The following is a 22885-nucleotide window of genomic DNA, read 5'->3' as shown; positions in this document are numbered from 1 at the left end:
TTCTAAGGAAATAATACTTTATATAGATGTTAAAATTTCTTTTCCTTTCCAGAAATATGATACTATTTTTGGATGCAACCAAGATGTCAGCCTCCATAAGAATAATATTCAGCTAAATATAAATAACATAAAATGAGATTTAGATGGGCATCAGATGCTTATCGTCGATTAAATGGCGTATTCTGTATTTATAAGCCCTCGGAATTACCGATATCCAAAGTTATCGAAAAGATACAATGGAATTTAGCCAGAGGTATGGTTGACCTTCTTAAAAACGTCGAGTCTATTTGAACTAGCCTAAACACGGAGGGTAGGGTTGAGAGATGAGATTTCTTATCTAGACCCTTCTAAGAATGTTTCTTCATATTTTTATGAGATTTTAAAAATGTTGTTAGTGGTTATATGACCGTGTCACAGTTTCATTTTCATTTTTACTATTTAGTTTAGAACAATATTCCAAGTTACTATGAGGGTAGCGCATCATATCGGTCTCAACACAGACGACCTTTCGGACTCAGTCTGACGATGGTTTTACGTGAGTCCGAATAATCAACTCAACACACGGCCGCCCTTATCGCTGATTGACAACTCACGTTTTTCCTTGTCCACTAAAGAACTGTAAGGTTTCTTTGCACATACTACAATAACATACATGTAGGGATTACCGGTTGATCAGCTTTTATTACCCACTTTGATCGTTGCCATTACTAATATTTTCCAAAAAGAGTTTTCTTTGTACGCACTGATTCATCGATTGGTAGTGTACTGCTATCTATGGCAAGCTTGTCGAGGAATGCGTGTCAACGTGTAGCTTCCGGATTTTCGTTAAAACATTCTAGGGGCTTTTAAAAGCAGTGCATGTCGAGTAAATATTTACTTTTGTTTTTTGTGTAGGTCATTTTGAAATAAATTCTACAGCATATTATTCTTTTTTAAATAAATAAATTACTTTTACGGGAAACGGTGACAGTTGTGTTCAGCCTTTCCTTTCAACTTATTCCCGAGTCCGAAACGTCACCAGTCCGAGTCCGAAATGTCACCTCCCCAAGACCGAAACGTTGAGGCCATATTATTTTGAGTCTGAAATGTTGTAAGTCCGAAATGACACGGGACCGAAATGACATGTAATCTATATGAGTACTGTGACTGTCTTGGATATTGCGGTACCTTATCTCTTTTTACTTATAGAATATTGAACATGTTTGCAGTGGTAGTCCAATACGTGATATAGACTTCAGATTAGACCTAATCCCACTTAACACTGCTATAAAGGAAGCAAATTTCTGTTCCAAATTATGACTGGTCAATAGTCCGATTAACAACCAATAGCTAACTGCGTAACAGTATCATTACACTTTAAACAGGGCTCCAAATTGGACCAAATACATCATGACTCCTGATTTTATTATGCCCAATTAACCAGTACATCGCAGAATATTGCGGACAAACGAGGCTATCAAAACAAATGCAATGTAAACAATACAGTTTGGAGACGAACAATAATTTCACCGTTTTTAATATCTTAAATCACTGTCCAAAGTTTTAGGGAAGACCCCAGATTACACGAAGGGGTGTCATGTTGCTGTACTTGGGATAGATTTGATTGAACAGGAAGAATAGACACACTTTCTCAAATGCTCAAGTACCGATATCAGAAGCCAATCCAGCAATGGCCAGAGAGGGATTTCTCAGGCCATTGCTTGAGAAATATGGGGCGGGAGGGGGGGGGGACGCTGGCTCGCTAGCCTGGAAGTGACATGTTTGATCCCTGCATTGGCCGAGAAAGTTCATAGGGATTTTCTAACGAGGTTTCATCTTGTCAGTGGTGCAGGATGGAGGGCCTGACACGGACAGCTGTCTAGTCGTTCGGATGGGATGAAAAACCAAGGTCCCGTGTGCACATAAAAGATCCCTGGGCAGTACATATTAGCATGGATTAAGTGGTGAGAAATTGGATATTTTAGCCAAAAATTCAAATAGCACATCAGGATTTTAAATCTTGGAAGATGGATTTTACTCATATATAATGTTTATTTTGTAGATTTGAATGCACTTCCGTGTTATAAATATGAGCGATTAGTTGATGCACCTACAGAAGATAATGATGATGGTTCTAGAAGTTTACTTGTTACAAATCAACCAGTTGTTACAACTTTACCTGATATTTCTGATTTATCAGAACATAGACTAGGTAAAAATATACTATTCACGGAGAGAGAAGTTAAACATACAAGAGCTAAATCTGCCTATTGCGGGTCTTTTCTTTTGGCCTGAAATATTATCTAAATTATTAATTAGACATTAATTAAATTATCTAGACCATAATCAACTCTCGATGGCATCACTGCTCAACGCTCATTGATAATTAAATGCAATCGAGACTGTGCTATTTTATCGTACCAACTTCAGTAAGGATGATCACGGCTAGGCTAGGCCTCAGAGTGAAGCAATTTGACTGAAATTTTCAGCATTTTCTTTTTACATTATCTATTATAGTGAGAACTACCAGGTCTTTATCTAATCTTCGAAAATGCCCTTTTAAGCTATCTTCAGTGATGTACAAATGTACTCCAAATGCTAAGTCTGTTATCAATACACTTGTGAATTCATCAAATGCCTTTTTTAATCTTGTGGGTTTTCTCTCAGTTGTTGTCTGGCTTTAGTTTAGGCCCACTGATGGAGACCACTGTGCAGAAGTAAAATAATTAAAGACAATATATATATATATATATTTCCCCTAAAATATACTATTTTATGTCCCTTTTTACTGGTCTCATGTCAAAATTACCTGGCAGCAGTAGCACTTCAAACTGATCAACCGTAAATATTTGCTTGGATGCTACTATCACTATAAAAGGGACAAAAAATAGTATGCAAAGGCACCAATTCTGCCCAGATGGGTTTGTATTACTACGTCCGATGTAAACAATGCATGTGCTATTGAGGCCATATGATGTGACGTCACACATTGACGTGTAATACACTTGAGAAACAGAAATGGAGTTTATCGTCTACTCGACAAAACTAGGTCATGTTGGGACTAACATATGGTTCAGACTAGTTTTCACTTGACTTTTGTATTGACAGATGTCATGCACAAGTCAAGGGATGCTTACTCTTTTTGAAAACCTGATATCTCTTCTCATGCTGTAATCAGCTGATTTCAACTCAGAGCATGGTATAACTATATATTGCTACTTGAAGTATAATTGTTTGTTTCAGTGTTAGGACCAAGATATATAGGTTCAGATTTTGAAATATGGCCTGTTGGTCCAATACCAAAACATACATCAGGAGTTCAAGGTATGTAAACCTGTCACAATTTATTTTTTTAAGTTTCATTACTATTACTATTGAATTCTATATTAGTTCTAACCCAACCAAAATACAACTTATTAGACCTAATGTATTAAAGATGCTTTATGTAAGAGCTAAATCTGCCTACTGTAGGTCTTAATTTTGGCCTCAAATGTTCTATAAACTATTTAGAAATTTATTAACATGACAAGACCATGATCAACTCTCTATACCATTGGATGGTTGTGATTTTGAACAGATTAAAACACGATCTCCATTTCATAATTTGGCAGAGATTTAAAGAGATTGAAATATGATCGCTCATTTAATGATTTCATTTAAAACAAGTGAAACGAGGCTGGGTATAGATTAACAAGTAACGTTGCTACAATAATCAACAATCTGCACTCAGAACATAGCCAATTTAAGGAAATTTTCAATATATTCATTTTTCATCATCTATTTTTATACGCCCACATATTCATGTGGACAGATTATGCCGTCGCCCCTGTCCGTCCGGACATCCGTCCACAATTTCTTTGTGGACACTCTACAGGTCACAATTTTGATCCTATTTTGACGAAACTTGAATTATAGGTTTATCTCTCAAAGATTTTGGTTCCTATCAATATTGGCATGTATCGGATCATAACTTCATGGATTATGGCCCCTGATTGTACACCAAATCGCATTTTTAGCTTGTGGACACTCTAGAGGTCACAATTTTCATTTGGTTTTGAAGAAACTTGAAATGCAGGTTTATAATCCAAAGATTATGGTTCCTTCTGATATTTGGGCATATCGAACTGTAATGTCCTGGATTGTGACCTCTGTTTGTACCAAAAATCACGTTTTTAGCATGTGGACCCTCTAGAGGTCACAATTTTTATCCAATTTTTAAAAAACATTAAATATATCACTGTTACACCCTAATGATGGTTGAGTGCCAATTTCATGAAAATCGGATCAAAACTGGCTGACAAAATGGCGGCTCCTTTTACACAAATAATGTAAAAATATGTCTTACCAAGGTTTTGGACCCTCAGATTTTGATGAAACTTAAAACATATATCCCAAAGATCTCAGTCCTTTTCGATATTTTCACATTGCAGACCGTAACTTTCTGGATTATTGCCCCTGATTGTACAAAAAATCAGTTTTGTTTTTAGCTTGTTCTCTATCCATCTCTTGCAAAATGTGGGCGTATCCTGCCTGGCAACCGCTGGTTGAACTATTATAGCATAAATCTTACCTAAGGCATCTTTAAATTTTATTGATGACAGTTAAAATTAAGTACATGTCCCGATTTGTTAGACTGTCAAAAGTTCTTACATTTACATGTAATGTCGTTGGTTGATTTTGTACAACCGCCCGACAAACATCCAGTCACTGATTGCCAGTCATTACTTCTATTAATAGGTAAAGTGTTTGTGATGTTAATCATTATTTTAAAAGATTCCACTGAATGTCTGCTTCCGGAGTCCATTCGTTTGAAAAACAAGAAAAACTGATCAATGAAATACATTGTTAACCCATAGACTTCCAGTAACTTTGTATCAGACTCAATGATGGGCTCCCCAGATTAAAGGGAGATAAATCCAATATTGAACAAGATTATTTGCCTATATTTCTAGCATGTTACTTTCTAGTTTACAATATGCATGTATATCTGATGGCATAGTCGTATATCGATTTCCAACTGCCAAGGGATCTTTTACGTGCACATCAATGTGTACACAGGACCTCAGGTTTTCGTCCCATCCGAACAACTATACACATCCCTTGCCAGGCACTCCATTCTGCACCACTGACCAAAATCCTCATGAACATTCTCGGTCAATGCAGGGATTAAACTTGGGACCTCCAGGTTAGCGACCCAACATCCTACCCACCGGAGGATCACATGGCTAAGTGGGTAAGATGCTGGCTTGCTAGCCTGGAGGTCAGGTGTTCGATCCCTGCATTGGCCGAGAAAGTTCATCCAGATTTTCCGGCGGGGTTCCCCCTTGTCAGTGATACAGGACGGAGGGTCTGACAAGCACAGCTGTCTAGTCCTTCAGATGATACGAAAAACCGAGGTCCTGTGTATACATTGGAATGCACATAAAAGATCCCTTGGCAGTTGGAATTCGATATAAGAGTAGGCGATAGTGCCGCTGCCCGGGCAAAATTTCCCTCATAGCACACTGTATGGCGTATACAGGTTCATTAGCCCAGTTCAGAGCAGAACAGTAGGACGTTAAACCCCATTTCATTTCATTTCATTTCCTACCCACCGATCCACCGTGGCTGCAGATGATTTTGTAATGTTGACTTCATTTCAGTGTTGGGTATTGGTGGTGGTAGACAGTTTTTAGGATTTATTTCGAGGGCAATGTACCTCAGGGTAAGTTTATTTATACTATATATAGTATATACAAGGCGGGAAAACTGCACAACAAAAACCAGACAATTCAAACGTCAGAACATGTCTTTTCCCTAGAAGGTATATTTTTTGTGTCATGTCATAAATTACAGTATAACAGTGGTTCTCAACCATTTTTTGGCAACGGCAAACCTTGGAACACATGAACAAATAGCGGCACACCTGGCTAAATATGAAAAATATTTGAATTTTGCAAAATAAAAACATGGAAAGTCATAGATGGTATACAATCGTAGACATAGACTAGTCACAGACACATAGAACGACTCAAACTAAATAAACACAGCTATGAACTTACTTCATTGCAGTCTTTCGAATTTCATCCATCAAATAGCTGGCTTCTTTAGTGAGAAATTTCGTGGCACACTTAGGAAGGTCTGGCTGCACACTGGTTGAGAATCACTGCAGTGCAGTGACAAAGGGTTTCAGACGAAGTTTCTTAGTGAAAATATTTTTTTTTTATGTTTGAAGGTTTACCATGTGAAAGGTCGATTTGGTTGGGCAACTGATAATTTCTCTCCTAAAGGAAGAATAATAGAACGAACAACTTTTCGTAAGTTTCCATCATATTTTTTCCACTTTTCAGCTTAATTTTCTATGGTGCAAGATTGAAAATAAGTCACATGTTGCAGACAATGCCAGTCTTTTTCAGACAAATCTCTTTGGTGTCTGAGGGTGTTGGATGGCTGAATGGTTAACGCTTGCGCGTTGTGTCATAAAGTCTGTCATTGAGTCAACTGGCGTGATTTCGATTCCCCGGTTGTATGTGACAAGGAGTAGGGTTGCCTGTCCAACCTCATGGGTTTTCTCCTCATCCTCTGGTTTCCTCACACTACTAAAGACCCCTACGCGCAATGAAATTATTGAAGTAAAATTGAACCACGTGTTCGTCCTGAAATGACCTAGTTTGTGTCAAGTGGACATTAAACCCCATTTCACTCTCTCTTTCTCTCTCCTTGGTGTCTGTTTTTTCGTCCTGCTCAGATTTGTTCTGGTAATTGTTGTTTCCAGGCCTGCTGTGTCAATTGTCAGATTTTTTATGACTAAAAACAATGCTCAATCAACTCGGACATGAGGGCTTAATTTTGTTTGAGAGAGAGAGAGAGAAAAATGGGGTTTAATGTCCACTCGACACAAACTAGGTCATTTCGGGACTAACATATGGTTTAATTTTATTTCAATAATTTGCTTGCGCATAGGGGTCTTTAGCAGTGGGAAATTTTTTTTGAAATTGAACTGAAAGTATATAGATCTGAGGTGTTTGAGACTCACAAAGGATATGTATTATAGAAATTACTATAGATGATATGTATTATAGAAATTACTGTAGAGGATATATAATATAGAAATTACTATAGAGAATATGTATTATAGAAATTACTATAGAGGATATATAATATAGAAATTACTATAGAGAATATGTATTATAGAAATTACTGTAGATGATATGTATTATAGAAATTACTGTAGAGGATATATAATATAGAAATTACTATAGAGAATATGTATTATAGAAATTACTATAGAGGATATATAATATAGAAATTACTATAGAGAATATGTATTATAGAAATTACTGTAGATGATATGTATTATAGAAATTACTGTAGAGGATATATAATATAGAAATTACTATAGAGAATATGTATTATAGAAATTACTATAGAGGATATATAATATAGAAATTACTATAGAGAATATGTATTATAGAAATTACTGTAGATGATATGTATTATAGAAATTACTGTAGAGGATATATAATATAGAAATTATTGTAGAGGATATATAATATAGAAATTACTGAAGATGATATGTATTATAGAAATTACTATAGAGAATATGTATTATAGAAATTACTATAGAGAATATGTATTATAGAAATTACTGTAGATGATATGTATTATAGAAATTACTGTAGAGGATATATAATATAGAAATTACTATAGAGAATATGTATTATAGAAATTACTATAGAGGATATATAATATAGAAATTACTATAGAGAATATGTATTATAGAAATTACTGTAGATGATATGTATTAATTACTATAGAGAATATGTATTATAGAAATTACTGTAGATGATATGTATTATAGAAATTACTGTAGAGGATATATAATATAGAAATTATTGTAGAGGATATATAATATAGAAATTACTATAGAGGATATATAATATAGAAATTACTGAAGATGATATGTATTATAGAAATTACTATAGAGAATATGTATTATAGAAATTACTGTAGATGATATGTATTATAGAAATTACTATAGAGAATATGTATTATAGAAATTACTATAGAGGATATATAATATAGAAATTACTATAGAGAATATGTATTATAGAAATTACTGTAGATGATATGTATTAATTACTATAGAGAATATGTATTATAGAAATTACTGTAGATGATATGTATTATAGAAATTACTGTAGAGGATATATAATATAGAAATTATTGTAGAGGATATATAATATAGAAATTACTGAAGATGATATGTATTATAGAAATTACTATAGAGAATATGTATTATCGAAATTACTATAGAGAATATGTATTATAGAAATTACTGTAGATGATATGTATTATAGAAATTACTATAGAGAATATGTATTATAGAAATTACTATAGAGGATATGTATTATAGAAATTACTGTAGATGATATGTATTATAGAAATTTCTGTAGAGGATATATATTATAGAAATTACTGTAGAGGATATGTATTATAGAAATTACTGAAGAAATCTAACATGAAGTTGTAAATAGATGTTTAATTAATGTTAATTACCTGTATTTTCAGATCATATAACAAAACCTAAATTAGACAGAATGTGTTCCATAGCACAAGCTAATCACACCAAGCTTATGTTTAAGTATGTTTTTATTTTTATGTGACCTTGCTTGTTAGTACGTGCACACATTATGGGGGGATTTCATGGCCGAATGGTTGTATCATAAGGTCTGTCATTGAGTCAACTGGCGTGGTTTCGATTCCCCGGTTGTACAGGATAAGGAGTAGGAGGGTCACCTGTCCAACCTCGTGGGTTTTCTCCAGGTCCTCCGGTTTCCTCCCACTGTTAAAGACCCCTACGCGCAAGCATATTATTGAAATAAAATAGAACCATGTGTTAGTCCTGAAATAACCTAGTTTGTGTGGAGTTGAGATTAAACACTCTCTCTCTCTCTCCCCCCTCTCACTCTCTCTCTCTCTCTCTCCCAATGTGGCAATTAATTATACTATTCTGTTTTGCCACACATTCACAAAAATACATTGGGGTTTCTGTGGTTTCAGCAAGTCTTTAAGTATATGCTAAGAATAAAGTGTGTTTTTATTTTTATAGATATGCAGGAGTACATGAAGATAGCCAAGAAGCATATGAATATGCATGTAAAGGATTAGTTCGTCCAGCTAATAAAGATATGTCTCCTATGTTGTATGGTGTTAAATGTATAGATTATAAATTACCAGATTTTACTCTAGGTAACTTTCTTTCTTTATTATACACCCATATTATCATGTGGACGTATATTGTCGTCGCCCCAGGACATCAGTCCACAATTTGTTTGTGGACACTCTACAGGTCACAATTTTTATCCAATTTTTTCAAAACTTGAAATATATGTCTATCAGATACTCTATCTTCCAAAGATCTCGGTTCCTTTCGATATTTGCATATATCAGATGGTAACTTCATGGATAATAGACCCTGATTGTATGAAAAATCACGTTTTTAGCTTGTGGACACTCTCAAGGTCACAATTTTCATCCAATTTTGATGAAACTTGAAATGCTTGTTCATAACCCAAAGTATGTAATACAAAGTTTGTGGACCCTCTAGAGGTCACAATTTTCATCCGATTTTGATGAAACTTGAAATGTTTGTTTATAACCCAAAGTATGTAATACCAAGGTTGTGGAGTCCACAATGTGGACCCTATAGAGGTCACAATTTGTATCTGATTTTGATGAAACTTGAAATGTTTTTAGTGCATTTTGGGGTTGGAAGTTGGGGTGGCCTGGGTGTATGTAATTCCTCAAAAGTTTATTTGCCATCAGTTAGATAAAAAAAAAATCCCTCCATTATCCAAATGCTGTACGAAGGTAGCTAAATATAAAAAATATTAGCCTATAATATTCTATTCTAGAAAATGTTTTTCTAGGCCTTAAACGAAATTTGAGTGTCACAGTTTATTTTTAAGTTTGATTCCTATTTAATTCTATACTAGTTCTCACCCAACCAAAATACAACTCATTAGACCTAATTTATTAAACATGCATTATGTAAGAGCTAAATCTGCCTATTGCAGGTTTTTGTTTTGGCTTCAGATGTTTTATAAATTAATATTTAGATATTTATTCACATGACAAGCCTATAATAATCAACTCTCTAGACCATCAGATGGCACAGATGTAAAGGGATTAAAATACAATTGCCATTTGATGATTGAATTTAAAAATGGAGAAGCGAGGCTGAATCTCGATTAACAAGTAGCATTGCCACGATAATAAACAATCTATGTCAAAACTTCAAACTGTGATAATTTCGCTCAGAATAAAGTAATTTGAATGAAATTTTCAATATATACATTTTGAATCACCTATTTTTGAGCTATTATAGCAAGAATGGTCAGCTCTTTATCTAAATCTTACATAATGTATCTTTAAAGTTACAATTTCATATTTTCTAAGAAAGTCAAAACATAATTATTTCTATGTCTTTTGCTCAATAGGTTGTCAACTCACTATTATACGATCATAGGTGTCATTCTCACACTTAAAACTCATTTACACCGGAAATAATAACACAATTACCTCCCTTGTTTTCTATTCTCCACCATGGAGTAGTTATCCTCAAACGTTCTAATTTGAAGAGGAAAATGATATTTTTGCCAATTTCTCAACTGGCAATAGTGAATTATAGGATTATTCTTTAACAAGGTAGGGAGAGAGAGAGAGAGAAATGGGGTTTAAAGTCCACTCGACACAAACTAGGTCATTTCGGGACTAACATGGTTTTTTAAAATTTTATTTCAATAATTCGCTTGCGCGTAGGGGTCTTTAGCAGTGGGAGGAAACCGGAGGACCCGGAGAAAACCCACGAGGTTGGACAGGCGACCCTACTCCTTGTCACGTACAACCGGGGATTCGAAACCACGCCAGTTGACCCAATGACAGACTTTATGAAACAGCGCGCGCACGCTAACCATTCAGCCATCCAACCCCCCTAACAAGGTACGACTGTTTATAGATACCATCTATTTTAAGGCTTTATTTTAATAAATTTTAAAAATATGAAATTGCAACTTTAATTAACCTATTTTTTTTTCAGAAATTCATGCGATCAACGAAACTAGCACCTACTTCAAAACTTTGATCCACGATATTGGACTTAAATTAAAATCAACAGCAGTGTGTACGGACATCCGGAGATTACGTTATGGACATTTTACATTAGATCACGCTTTGCTACAGAAACACTGGGCGTTAGAGAACATCTTAGACAACATGAGAATGTGTCATAAAGAATTACATCCAGATAAATTACTGATTGGTGCAAATATCGACCAAATTGAAAAGGACAAATTATTAGAAAGTGAAAAACATCAAAAATATTTAACTTCATCTGTGAATAAATAATGTATATTTAATTTTCTATCTTGAGAGTCTGCCGTGCAATCTGGTTAAAACAAAGATCCTACTTCGTTTCGTTTTTTATAGTTCAAAATTTCGTTTTACTTGTCTTTACTACACTAGGATCTGGAAGAGTTGTTATATTACCTGCGTACTGGTTGAAGTGAGGGATTAGCCAATGAAACGGTCTGTTGAAGTGAGTTCTAGGCGTGCAATGCATGAAACTTTGGATATCCTACTAGAAATATCAACGCTGATTGGTTAATTAAGTGTCTGACATCATAGGGTCAAACGCTGCTCGTGTAACCTCTGACGCGACCTCCTACTACGACTGGTCAGATCTTCATGTAGTAGAGGTCATCAGGAGTATAAAATAAAACGAAACGAAATATAGTTCTGTATTTTAATCAGATTTTCTAAGTCTAAGCCAGGTTTTAGACTGAGGTCTCGTGTACACATTGGTGTGCACGTAAAAGATTCCTTGACAGTTGGAATTCGATATACGAGTTGTCTGTAGTGCTGTTGTCCGGGCAAAATTTCCCTCATAGCACACTGTATGGGGTATGTCCGTCTTCATTAGCCCAGTTCGGAGCAGAACAGTAGGACGTTAAACCCTATTTCATTTCATTTCATATACATGTAACTTATTGAAAATATTCAAATTTTAATTATTTTTTTTTTTAGGAAAGTAAGTAATATGTTTTAAACCATATTTTATTGAGATAAGATTTATTATTTTGCATCTAAAATAATTTTGAACAAATCTTTGGATTTAATCACAGTGTATTGTCATAGAGCCATGGTGGCTAAGTGAGTAAGATGCTGGCTCGCTAGCCTGAAGGTTACGGGTTTGATCCCGGTTTGGGCTGAGAAAGCTCATCTTGTTTTTCCAGCGTGGTTTACCCTTGTCAGTGGTGCAGGATGGACAGCTCAACGAGGGCAGTTGTCTAGCCGTGTGGATGGGACGAAAAACTGAGGTCCCATGTACACATTGGTGTGCATGTAAAAGATCCTTTGACAGTTGGAATTCGATATATGAGTAGCCCGTAGTGGAGGGCCCCAAGAAAACCCATGTGGTTGGACAGGCTACTACCCCCTGTCACACACTACTGGGGAATCGAAACATTCTGCCATCGAAAAAAGAAATAAAGAAATGAACAAACATGGTCAATCATTCCTCTGCTCTATGTGAAAACAAGAAACCAAATATAAACCTCACTCAAATTATGTGTACAAGAAACTGAGACAAACCAAGTATGAGTCAACTTGCAACACCAGGGTCCTGTTTCATGAAATTTTAACTAGTAATTTGATTGGATAATATTAGACTGATTTTAGTGCTTAGCCAATCAAAATAGAGGTATCTACTAAAATTTAGATTTTATCTTTAGTTAAAATTCCGTGAAACAGGGCCCAGTACTATTATTTATTTATTGTCTGTCTGTCTGTACCTCCCTCCGTCTGTCTGTCTGTCTGCCCGTCTGTCACACTTTTTGGGACACAATAACTCTCATTCTAATTGAGCTAGAATGTTCAAACTTGGTGTGGGTGTTTATTAGGTCAATGCCTTGATGGTGTTCGAAGATGAGCATTTTCTGCTTAGGGTAAGCAGAGATAAGCAATTTGATTGGCCCAGACTTTGGGGCTCGATAACTTTGATTCTAAGAAAGTGAGAGTGGTGAAACTTTGCGTATAGTTTGCAGTCTGATTGGGACCACAATAACTCTCCTTCTAAATGAGCTAGAATGTTCAATATTGGTGTAGGTGTTTATTAGGTGAATGCCTTGACAGAGTTTGATCATGCAAATTTTCCACTAAGGCTAAGCTGAGATAAGCATTTTGATTCGTTGAGATTTTGGAACACAATAGCTTTGGTTCTAATTGGGTGAGAGTGATGAAACTCAAAGAGTATAGATTCATTATATCAATACCTTGACCGATTTCAATTATGAGGCTAAGGAGCAATAAGCAATTTAATTGATCAAGACATTGGAACATAACAACTCTGCTTTTAGTCGAGGTAGAATGTTTAAACTTGGTATAGCCGTTTTCATTAGCCCAGTTGGAGCAGAACACTAGGACGTTAAACCAAATGTCATTTTAAACTTGGTGTAGGTTTCATTAGGTGAATGTCTTCACTGAGTTCAATGATTAACATTTCCCACTAAAGCTAAGCAGTTTCATTGGTCGATGCTTTGGGACAAGATAATTTTGATTCTAACTGATTGAGAGTGATGAAACTTAGTGTAGAGTTTCACTACCAGGTACTGCTCGATACTTTTCAAAAAGATAAATGTGCAATTAATTAATATGTATTTATTTTGGGATTGCAGCGGGGGACATCAGCCTCACTGTTGGCTTGTTTTATACAGGATCATTTTATTATTTTTTTTTAATGTTGATAACATACATTGTAACATGGATGGGAAATCTTTCTTTGTTCTTTTCGTTGAATAAGCAGATTGTTTTCCCTCTAGTAGATTGGGTGGAGCTTAACCGTGCAATAACTAGACATGTTCAATGCTATTGCACTCTGTTGCTGGTTTACACTAGTTTTAGTAGAAATCATATAGAGATAGAGAAGTGGAGTGGGTTTTCTGTGCAATAACAATAAGCATGTTGAGCAGTTGTCAATGTTACAAGTCATTTATAGCACGCTTCATTCATTAACAGGTTTAACCCCTCATGAAAGCTGTGCTATAAATATAACTTACGTACTGTCAGGTAAAGGGGCAGTGGTTTGAACACCCACCTTCCAGCCCCAGGAAAAGTGAAATTCAGGGGCAAAGAAATTAAAAGGTGGGCTGACCCCCTGGTTTACCTCTTTAAAAAAGTTATATTTTCTGTTCCTCTAAGGTGGGGGGGGGGGGGTGATGGATGCCCGAATGGTTAGCACATGTGCATTATAAGATCTGTCATTGAGTCAACTGGCGTGGTTTCGATTCCCGGATGTACGTGACAAGGAGTAGGGTCGCCTGTCCAGCCTCATGGGTTTTCTCCGGGTTCTCCAGTTTCCTCCCACTGCTAAAGACCCCTACGCGCAAGTGAATTATTGAAATAAAGTTGAACCATATGTTAGTCCTGAAAAGACCTAGTTTGTGTCAGGTGGAGGTTAAACCCTCCCTCTCCCCTCCCGTAAAAATAATAGGAGATAAACAAATAAAGAAGCAGTTTTTTTCAATCCTTGTAAATAAATTCGAATCAGTGAAAGATATATTTCCAAAAACTCAGGTAAATGGTCTAGTCTGTTTATAATTTCTTAACTTAGCCGCATTTCCTTTAAATAATAGGGGAGCCACGGTGGCTAGGTGGATAAGACGCTGGCTCGCTAGCCTGGAGGTCGGGTGTTCGATCCCTGCATTGGCCGAGAAAGTTCATCCTGATTTTCCGACGTGGTTTCCCCTTGTCAGTGGTGCAGAACGGAGGGCCTGACAAGGACAGCTGTCTAGTCATTCGGATGAGACGAAAAACCGAGGTCCCGTGTATACATTAGAATGCATGTAAAAGATCCCTTGGCAGTTGGAATTTGATATAAGAGTAGGCGATAGTGCCGCTGCCCGGGCAAAATTTCCCTCATAGCACACTGTATGGCGTATGCCCGTCTTCATTAGCCCAGTATAGGAGCAGAACAGTAGGACATAAAACCCATTTCATTTCAATTCATTTTAAATAATAGACGGGACGTGATAATTAAAGATATGATTAATGAAGCACACCGTTCACTGCAAGAGTTATTTCCCTTCAGTCGTTTGATGAACGAACGAAGCAGGTGTGAGTTAACGATCTCGTCAATACTACACGTTTACAATTTACTCACTCGTGTTGATTGTATCATGCACGTTATGTTGCAACCAATACGAGTGTGCGTGCGTTATCTGCAAGAAAATAAACGCGTCCCTATGGCTGACCTAATGTATAAATTATCTGTCTTTATCTAGCATCCCTTATTTACGTGGACATCTAAACAATGCTTGAAGGTATCAATTACTAGTGTCAAATAACAATGCCCGAAGAATGCTGGGCATGTACATAGATATGAATGGGTCACGTGACTCTTATTTGAGGGCAGTAGTATTTGTCGTCGAATCGGGGATGACGCCTGTCGTGTATCACTGCCAAAACTTTGTGGACTTAGGAATCGTTATGTTTACCTTTTGTCAACCTTGAAAAAGAAACAAATATGAAGCTGGATTTACCCGTTGTTACCTGGTCAGGTAAGGCATATCACCTGTTTATTTTAATGAGTTTCCGTAAGTCAACCGACGACAAGGTATTACCCCGGAATTCCCTACTCAATAGAGGAAATATGGCGTCCGCATCTATATATAATATTGTGTATCATAATTCATAAATATAGGTGTTCCTCAAATGATCGACTCTTAATTAAAGGTGTGAAAAGACAGGTGTTTGGCGAACGACTGTATATTGTTTATTGAGAATGATGAATGCGTCAATAAGCAATAACGATGTGTCAAATTCACCGTCAACATTAACTTGTTTGTAAGATTTTCGTGATTTACATAACCGTATTCAACACTATCAGATGGTTGTAAGGCATGACATAGGCCTATATATTTATTACAATGTCCGGCTGTGTCAAGTTTACCGGGTTTACATGAACTTATAGTCCTCCTCAATGAGAACTGAATGACAGATATAAATATCATAATATACCACAATATTTAAATGTAAAATATTTTATGCATTATTCATTGAATAGTGTATATTTTATACCACAATATTTAAATGTAAAATATTTTATGCATTATTCATTGAATAGTGTATATTTTATTGACAATACAAATCATATTTTTTAAAGGATGTTTTAAATAAATTTTTCAAGCGACAATTCTAGTTGGAATAAAACAGAATTTATAATCTATAGTTATAATTTATAGTTCCAGGAATTTCTGTTAAACCCAGAATCAGATTGGGTCGTTAATTTTTTTTTTCTTTTCACCAAAGACAATTAGAATCAATGTGTAGATAAAAAAAAAAAAAATAAAAAAATAAACCAGCTCATGAACTTTTTTTTTTAGAGTCCTCCCACACCCACTTCCCCTCTCCCAGGTGGATCTATCTTCAAATATTATTTTTATGACTCAGAATCTAATAGTTCTTGTATTTTCATGTTTTAACATGTAAGATCAGACTGTTACAAATACATATTAGGTCATTTTATGATATTTTTGCTCAGTGAGTAAGCTCATTGATACAACATCTATGTAATGATATAACAATCTGATTAGAACACAGATCTATATTTCATTTCATTTTTTTATATTTTTGATGGCCTACACTACATGAAGATCTGACCAGTTGTACTGAGAGGTCGCATCAGGGGTCATATGAGCGGCTTTTGACCCTATGATGTCAAACATTGATTAATCAATCAGCGTTGACATTTCTAGGGGTTTACCCACGCTTCCAAGCAGAGTACGCCAAGAACTCGTCGTAACAGACTGTTTCATTAGCTAATTCCTCACATCAACTAGAATGTCTGTTATATAACAACTTTTCCAGATCCTAGTGTAGTAAGGATAAGTAAAACGAAATTTTGAACTATAAAAAAAAAAACGAAATAGGATCTGTGTTTTGATCTGATTGATGATATGTCGTACAGGATATACATGTATGGCTTCTGATTATTAAAAATAAAACCATTTTAGGATGGGGAATCCACAGAATTTTTATTAATAGGACTCAGTTTAATAATAATAATAATAATAATGCTTTATTACACAACTACATGGTATATACACGAGTATGGTAAAGCATACAATACAAATTACAATACAATAATAAACATCAAAGAACATAGAGAATAAGCAGGTTTACAGAGGTTTCTAAAAGTATATTAAATTATATTACTAATGCTTGTAAAGGATATTATATGAGTCCAGAATTAAAGCATATTTTTTAAATGTATAGGATGGGCTTGGGACTAATTACAACTGAAAATGAAACTGGCAAATAAATGAGAGATGGTATCAGATGGTCTGGGAATTGGAGGTGTGACCTTACAACATGTTGGTTCTATATAAAGGGGGGTCAACATGACTGCCAACAGTAAAGTCTTTATTTCCAATAGAGGACTCGCTACATGTATAAATGTATGTTTATCAGTGAAGCCCATAGTGTTACAGAGAAGTCTTTCTGTTGTATACATAGGGGACTCCATGAGTATATATATATATATATATATATATATATATATATATATATATATATATATATATATATATATCAATAAACCCTAGTGTTATAGTGAGCCTTTCAGTTCAATATATAAATATACATCAAGGCGACTTGCTATTGTATAAAGGGTATTGGATGGCCGAATGGTTAGCGCATTGGTGTTGTATTATTAGGTCTGTCATTGCGATTCTCTGCTTGTACGTGACACGGAGTAGGGTCGCCTGTCCAACCTCATGGGTTTTCTCTGGGTCCTCCGGTTTCCTCCCACAGCTAAAAAAAATCCTACGCAGAAGCAAATTATTGAAATAAAATTGAAACCATATGTTAGTCCTGATTTGAACTAGTTTGTGACCAGTGGAGTTAAACTATCTCTCTCTCTGTCTCTCTCTCGGAGCATACAGTATATTCATAGATATGCATATCATAACTTATATATGTGACCCATGTTGGCAAAATGATTTGAAATGCTCAAAATGTAATAATGACACCACGTGACAACTTGCAAAATTCTATTACATTTGTGTAAACCAATATAAGACAAAGTTTAGTTGAAAGTTCTCACATCGCACACCTATATAGACAGATTGATCAAGGCTACAGTCAGGAAGTTCTTTCCATCTGCTCCTGACAAGGGGGTGGATGACCAAATGGTTAGTGCATGCACGCTGTATCATAAGGTCTGTCATTGAGTCAACTGGCATGGTTTTGATTCCCTGGTTGTACGTGACAAGAAATCAGATCACCTATCCAACCTCGTGGGTTTTCACCGGGTCCTTCGGTTTCCTCCCACTTTAATTAATCATTACCATAAATGTGCTAATTAGGCTACTCAGATTATGAACCACATGACCGATTCTCACTAAGGTATGACTGTTGTTGTACATGTAGCCGACAAGCAACGTTGATTGACTTCTTAATTAATTAGTAATAATTAACCCATTGTAATTTAGCCGAAAGTAGATTGATTTATGATACCATAGTGGCCAGTTCATTGTTTTAACATTCGGTTTGATTGAACTTCAAGCAGCTAAAACCGACAAAAAACAGCCGATTAAGATGCCAGGTGTAAAGGTCGTTGTGATCATATTGAAAGTAAAAACTTGTAAAGTTATTATGACTCACTTTTAAACATGTATATATACAGAAATATTTTCAATATAAATATTGCCTGAAGTTATTTTAAATAAATGAGTTTAATGCATGATTTAACAGTAAGGAATTGTCATGACAACCATTTATAGTGACAGGAGATGGTCGTCAATCACATATCAACCGGAATACGGAAAAACTATTTCAAGGGATTGTAGATGGGTCATTTCTTGTAAAATAAACCATGGATTGACCCTTTGTTAGAACGATATGATCCAGATTTTGATAGATATTCATAAATATACTTTTATGAATGATATATACTTGGTAACCCATACTATAATATTTCATTAGGGATTAACTCGTCCGGATATTAATTATCGTTTTAAAGCCCTTCCTTCGATTTTATATGTTTATTTGTCATTTTTCTGGGATGATGCATTATAATTATAATTTCTCAATTCAATCAAATGATGTGATATAAAGCCAGCACTAAAGTTTACAAAACAAGCAGACATCTTCTTAATCTTTTTCAATACAAAATTTGATAGGGCTTCATCCTTCTTTAATCAAAATAACAGGTAAATTCAATCCAATTGGATACATTATTTTTTACTTAAATCAGAAAGTTTTACATGTATAAATATTTGTCAGTCCCATATTGACACTTCAGAGACTACAATGTTTTTGGAATTTTGGCCAAATCAAATTTTTGATTTTGTGGAAAGGTTGGACAAAGAAGATTTGTGAAGTATAAAAATAGTTTAGTTCATCGTTTCTTGGAATAAAAAATTGAGATAATTTCCCATACAACCACTAGTCATTTTAACCACCTTGTTACAAAAATAGAATTGGGAACTGATGTTTTTTGTAATTACATCATTATCATTAAAACTTTATTTAAAAGAGGAAAACATATTTAGTCAAAACTAATCTTTCATGTTGTTTTCCTCCGCAAACACAGTACATGTACATGAAACAGTTAAAATTATAACATACCCGTGCATGTATATACATTTCGTAATAAGTGAGGCAGAAAGACAGGAAATATTTTCTATTTTTTATACAATTTAAGTTGTAATCAGCTTACATTTCATAAAAACAGATATAAAGATAAATTACATATTGTGAATATATTGACACAGTATATAACTGTCAATACTTTAATAGGATTTTAATATTCAGGAAGATGAATTTGATAATGATGCAACTTTGATGAAATACTGTCATCGTATCTGTTACATGTATATGTATGAGAATTAACCAATAACTTAAGATCAAAATATGATCGATGGATGAAAAGCAAGGCACGCAAGCATGTTTACATTGTCACAAAAATTAAAAATTCTAATTGATGTTTTCAAAAAATTATTATATGTAGATTGTAAATAACATTTTAAAACATAGATTTTTTTTTTTAAAAATTGATTGATCATAAATTTATAACTCAGGAAATAATATAATAAAATAAATGTCATTTTGAAAACAAAAACGGCAAAAACATTTGTTCTAAATGAGAATAAAATGTATAAAGAAAATGAAATTGTATGCCTACATAAAATCATGTTTACAAAGGAGGGATTTCACACAAAAAATTTATAACTAAAATTGTTAAACTGTATCTATACATGTAGTTTGATTAAAGATGCATTATGTAAGATTTAGATAAAGAGCTGATCATTCTTGCTATAATAGCTCAAACATAGATAATGTAAAATGAAAAATATTGTAAATTTCCATTAAAATTACTTTATTCTGAACCAAGTTATCACTGTTTGTAGTTTTGACAAGATGTGTGCATTGTGGTAACCAGGACAATGGTATATTCGAGACTTAGCCTCGCTTTCCCATTTTTAAATTAAATCATCAAATGGCCAAACCATTCTAATCTAGTTGAAATCTTGAGTATCCAGTGTCATCGAGAGTTGATTATGGTTTTTTCATGTTAATTAATATCTAATTAATAGTTTATATGACATAACATCTTGAGTATCCAGTGCCATCGAGAGTTGATTATGTTTTTTTCATGTTAATTAATATCTAATTAATAGTTTATATAACATTTAAGGCCTAAAGACCTGCAATAGGCAGATTTAGTTCTTGAATAATGCATCTTTATGTGGGTGGTTTTTAAGGGGTTTTTTTTTGACCCCGCTAAATATTTATGGATGAATAACGTTGCCAATATTATTTCAATGTTCATGGTGCAAAATGCATATGTCAGTAGTTAAAAATGTGTATTTTAGTTTTACAATTTTCAATTTCCATTGCTCCACAATACCAATGTCACAGTGTTAAAATACAGAATACACGATTCAATAATACAAAATACAGTATAATAGTTATTTTGCACATTACACTCCTTCATTCTGCATTTTGCATAATAGGCAAATGCATAATTGGTATTGTGACATTGGTATTGTAGAGCAGTGGAAATTGCAAATTATAAAACTAAAATACGTATCTTGAGCTGCTATGTGCAGTTTGTACAGTGAACATTGAAATAATATTGGCAACATTATTTTTCCATAAATATGGTACTATATCTGTATACAATAAACAGGTACATGTAAACACCTGGTGAGAAAATAGAGAGAATAGGTCTTACTACAGGTAGATTTAATGAATGTAATATAGGTAGTATCTATCTACTAATCTATATACGATAAGTATTAGGATAGGTACATGTAGGTCACATACCAACCTCATTATATAGCTTATCCAACTATTACATTAAAAACTGTGTCACCTGTCACATTACAACTTTTCTAGAAGAACTTAATTTTACGATTAAACTAAGATTAGGCTCAATCACATATAATATCATAGTAATATTATAATATTGATCTGATAATACTGTATGGTATACCATAATACCAGAAGACCATGGTTATTTTAAAGGGGCCTTCACAGATTTCATAAATAAGACTTAATTTAGAAGAGAGAGAAATGGGGTTTAACGTCCACCTGACACAAACTAGGTCATTTTGGGACTAACATACATGTATGGTTTAATTTTATTTCAATAATTCGTACATGTAGAGGTCTTCAGCAGTGGGAGGAAACCAGAGGACCCAGAGAAAACCCACGAGGTTGGACAGACGATCCTACTCCTTGTCACGTACAACCGGGGATTCGAAACCACGCCAGTTGACTCAATGACAGGCCTTATATACAGCACGCACGTGCTAACCATTCGGCCATCCTACCCCGCCTAATTTAAAAGAAGCTTTGTTTTTAATTAAAGTTTATAGTATAAATTATGCTTTGAAAGACAAAGGAAAAAAGTTGAATTTGGCGCAAAAACTGTATAATTTTTCTGAATAACAAACAAGACCTGATAATACGTGGAAGTCTGTTATACCTTTTGACGAGTGATTACCTTTAATCGGAGTAATGTTAATATACTGTTTTATATCTAGACGATATATGAACTATTTTTATCAAGGATATTTGGCTTCCAGTATATCTATCAAATACAATAAGGACAAGTAATTATTCAGGAATATTATTGACATGAACTTGTAGCGCTTCTTTGAATGTCATTTAGCAATTGACACATGTAATAATCATTTGCTTGAAAACGTTTAGAGAACCCTAAATGAAACATCGCTTTAATTAAAATAGTCATTGTGTTCCATATTATGTTTTTGAGTTTATTATGAATTTGGACAAAAAATTGTGATCTTCAGTTCTGATTTCAAGAAATCTTGTTCAGAAATAAAGATGACTATATTTTAGCATCACAGAATCGGTATATAAAATGACTGTGCTTTATGCAGGAAAAACATAAATTTAGTAGCAGTTAGAAGGTAACTGCTCATATTTAACCGCAGTCAGGGTTCACAAAGCATTCTCAGATTTAAATTAAGAATTTACACAACTTTCAATCACTGTTTATGAGAAATATCCTTGATCCAGAAATACAAAAATTTGCTTATAGATTCTTATTGATGTATTTGATACAATAAAACAACAAAAGTTTTATAAGGGTTTAGTTAAAAAAAGACAAACAATTTTGAATAAATTCTTAAGTCTAAGAATACTTTGTGAACTCTGGGCAAGAACCCTTTCATTTTATTTCATATTTAATGGCAGTCAGTCAGAGCTGGCAAATACAAATGAAACCATACCCCTGCATATCTCATATTTAATGGCAGTCAGTCAGAGCTGGTAAATATTAATGAAACCAGACCCCTATGTGACCCCTACGTGTACATAAAGCTTTAAGTGAGTA

The 22885-nt window shown here is 34.4% G+C and overlaps 2 protein-coding genes across 2 annotated transcripts in view; both read left to right on the top strand.

The window, feature by feature from the left end:
• The first annotated feature begins 78 nt into the window (after window positions 1–78).
• On the top strand, window positions 79–13846 carry LOC126808551 (pseudouridylate synthase TRUB2, mitochondrial). Its single transcript, XM_056099212.1, has 8 exons — window positions 79–253; window positions 2042–2191; window positions 3223–3303; window positions 5622–5683; window positions 6194–6275; window positions 8530–8602; window positions 9071–9210; window positions 11060–13846. Exons 1-8 carry the CDS (start codon window positions 133–135, stop codon window positions 11365–11367), a joined length of 1017 nt encoding a protein of 338 aa, XP_055955187.1. The 5' UTR covers window positions 79–132; the 3' UTR covers window positions 11368–13846.
• A 457-nt stretch (window positions 13847–14303) lies between these two features.
• The window catches only part of LOC126808510 (fibropellin-1), a 48432-nt gene continuing 39850 nt past the window's right edge, over window positions 14304–22885 (top strand). The window contains exon 1 of the mRNA XM_050533266.2: window positions 14304–15575. Within this exon, the coding sequence (XP_050389223.2) occupies window positions 15542–15575 (34 nt within the window). The 5' untranslated portion in view covers window positions 14304–15541. The remainder of the gene's footprint in view (window positions 15576–22885) is intronic.

The sequence above is a fragment of the Patella vulgata genome, chromosome 1, assembly GCF_932274485.2.
Source record: "Patella vulgata chromosome 1, xgPatVulg1.2, whole genome shotgun sequence".
NCBI classification, from domain to species: Eukaryota; Metazoa; Mollusca; class Gastropoda; family Patellidae; genus Patella; species Patella vulgata.
The sequence above is the reverse complement of the archived record's forward strand: the minus strand, read 5'-3'. Positions and strand labels throughout refer to the sequence as shown.

Coding starts and splice junctions, on each gene's coding strand:
- LOC126808551 (XM_056099212.1), top strand. CDS start 133: ATGAGATTTAGATGGGCATCAGATGCTTATCGTCGATTAAATGGCGTA. Junction 8,603..9,070: donor CACACCAAGCTTATGTTTAA/GTATGTTTTTAT, acceptor TTATTTTTATAG/ATATGCAGGAGTACATGAAG. Junction 9,211..11,059: donor ATTACCAGATTTTACTCTAG/GTAACTTTCTTT, acceptor TTTTTTTTTCAG/AAATTCATGCGATCAACGAA.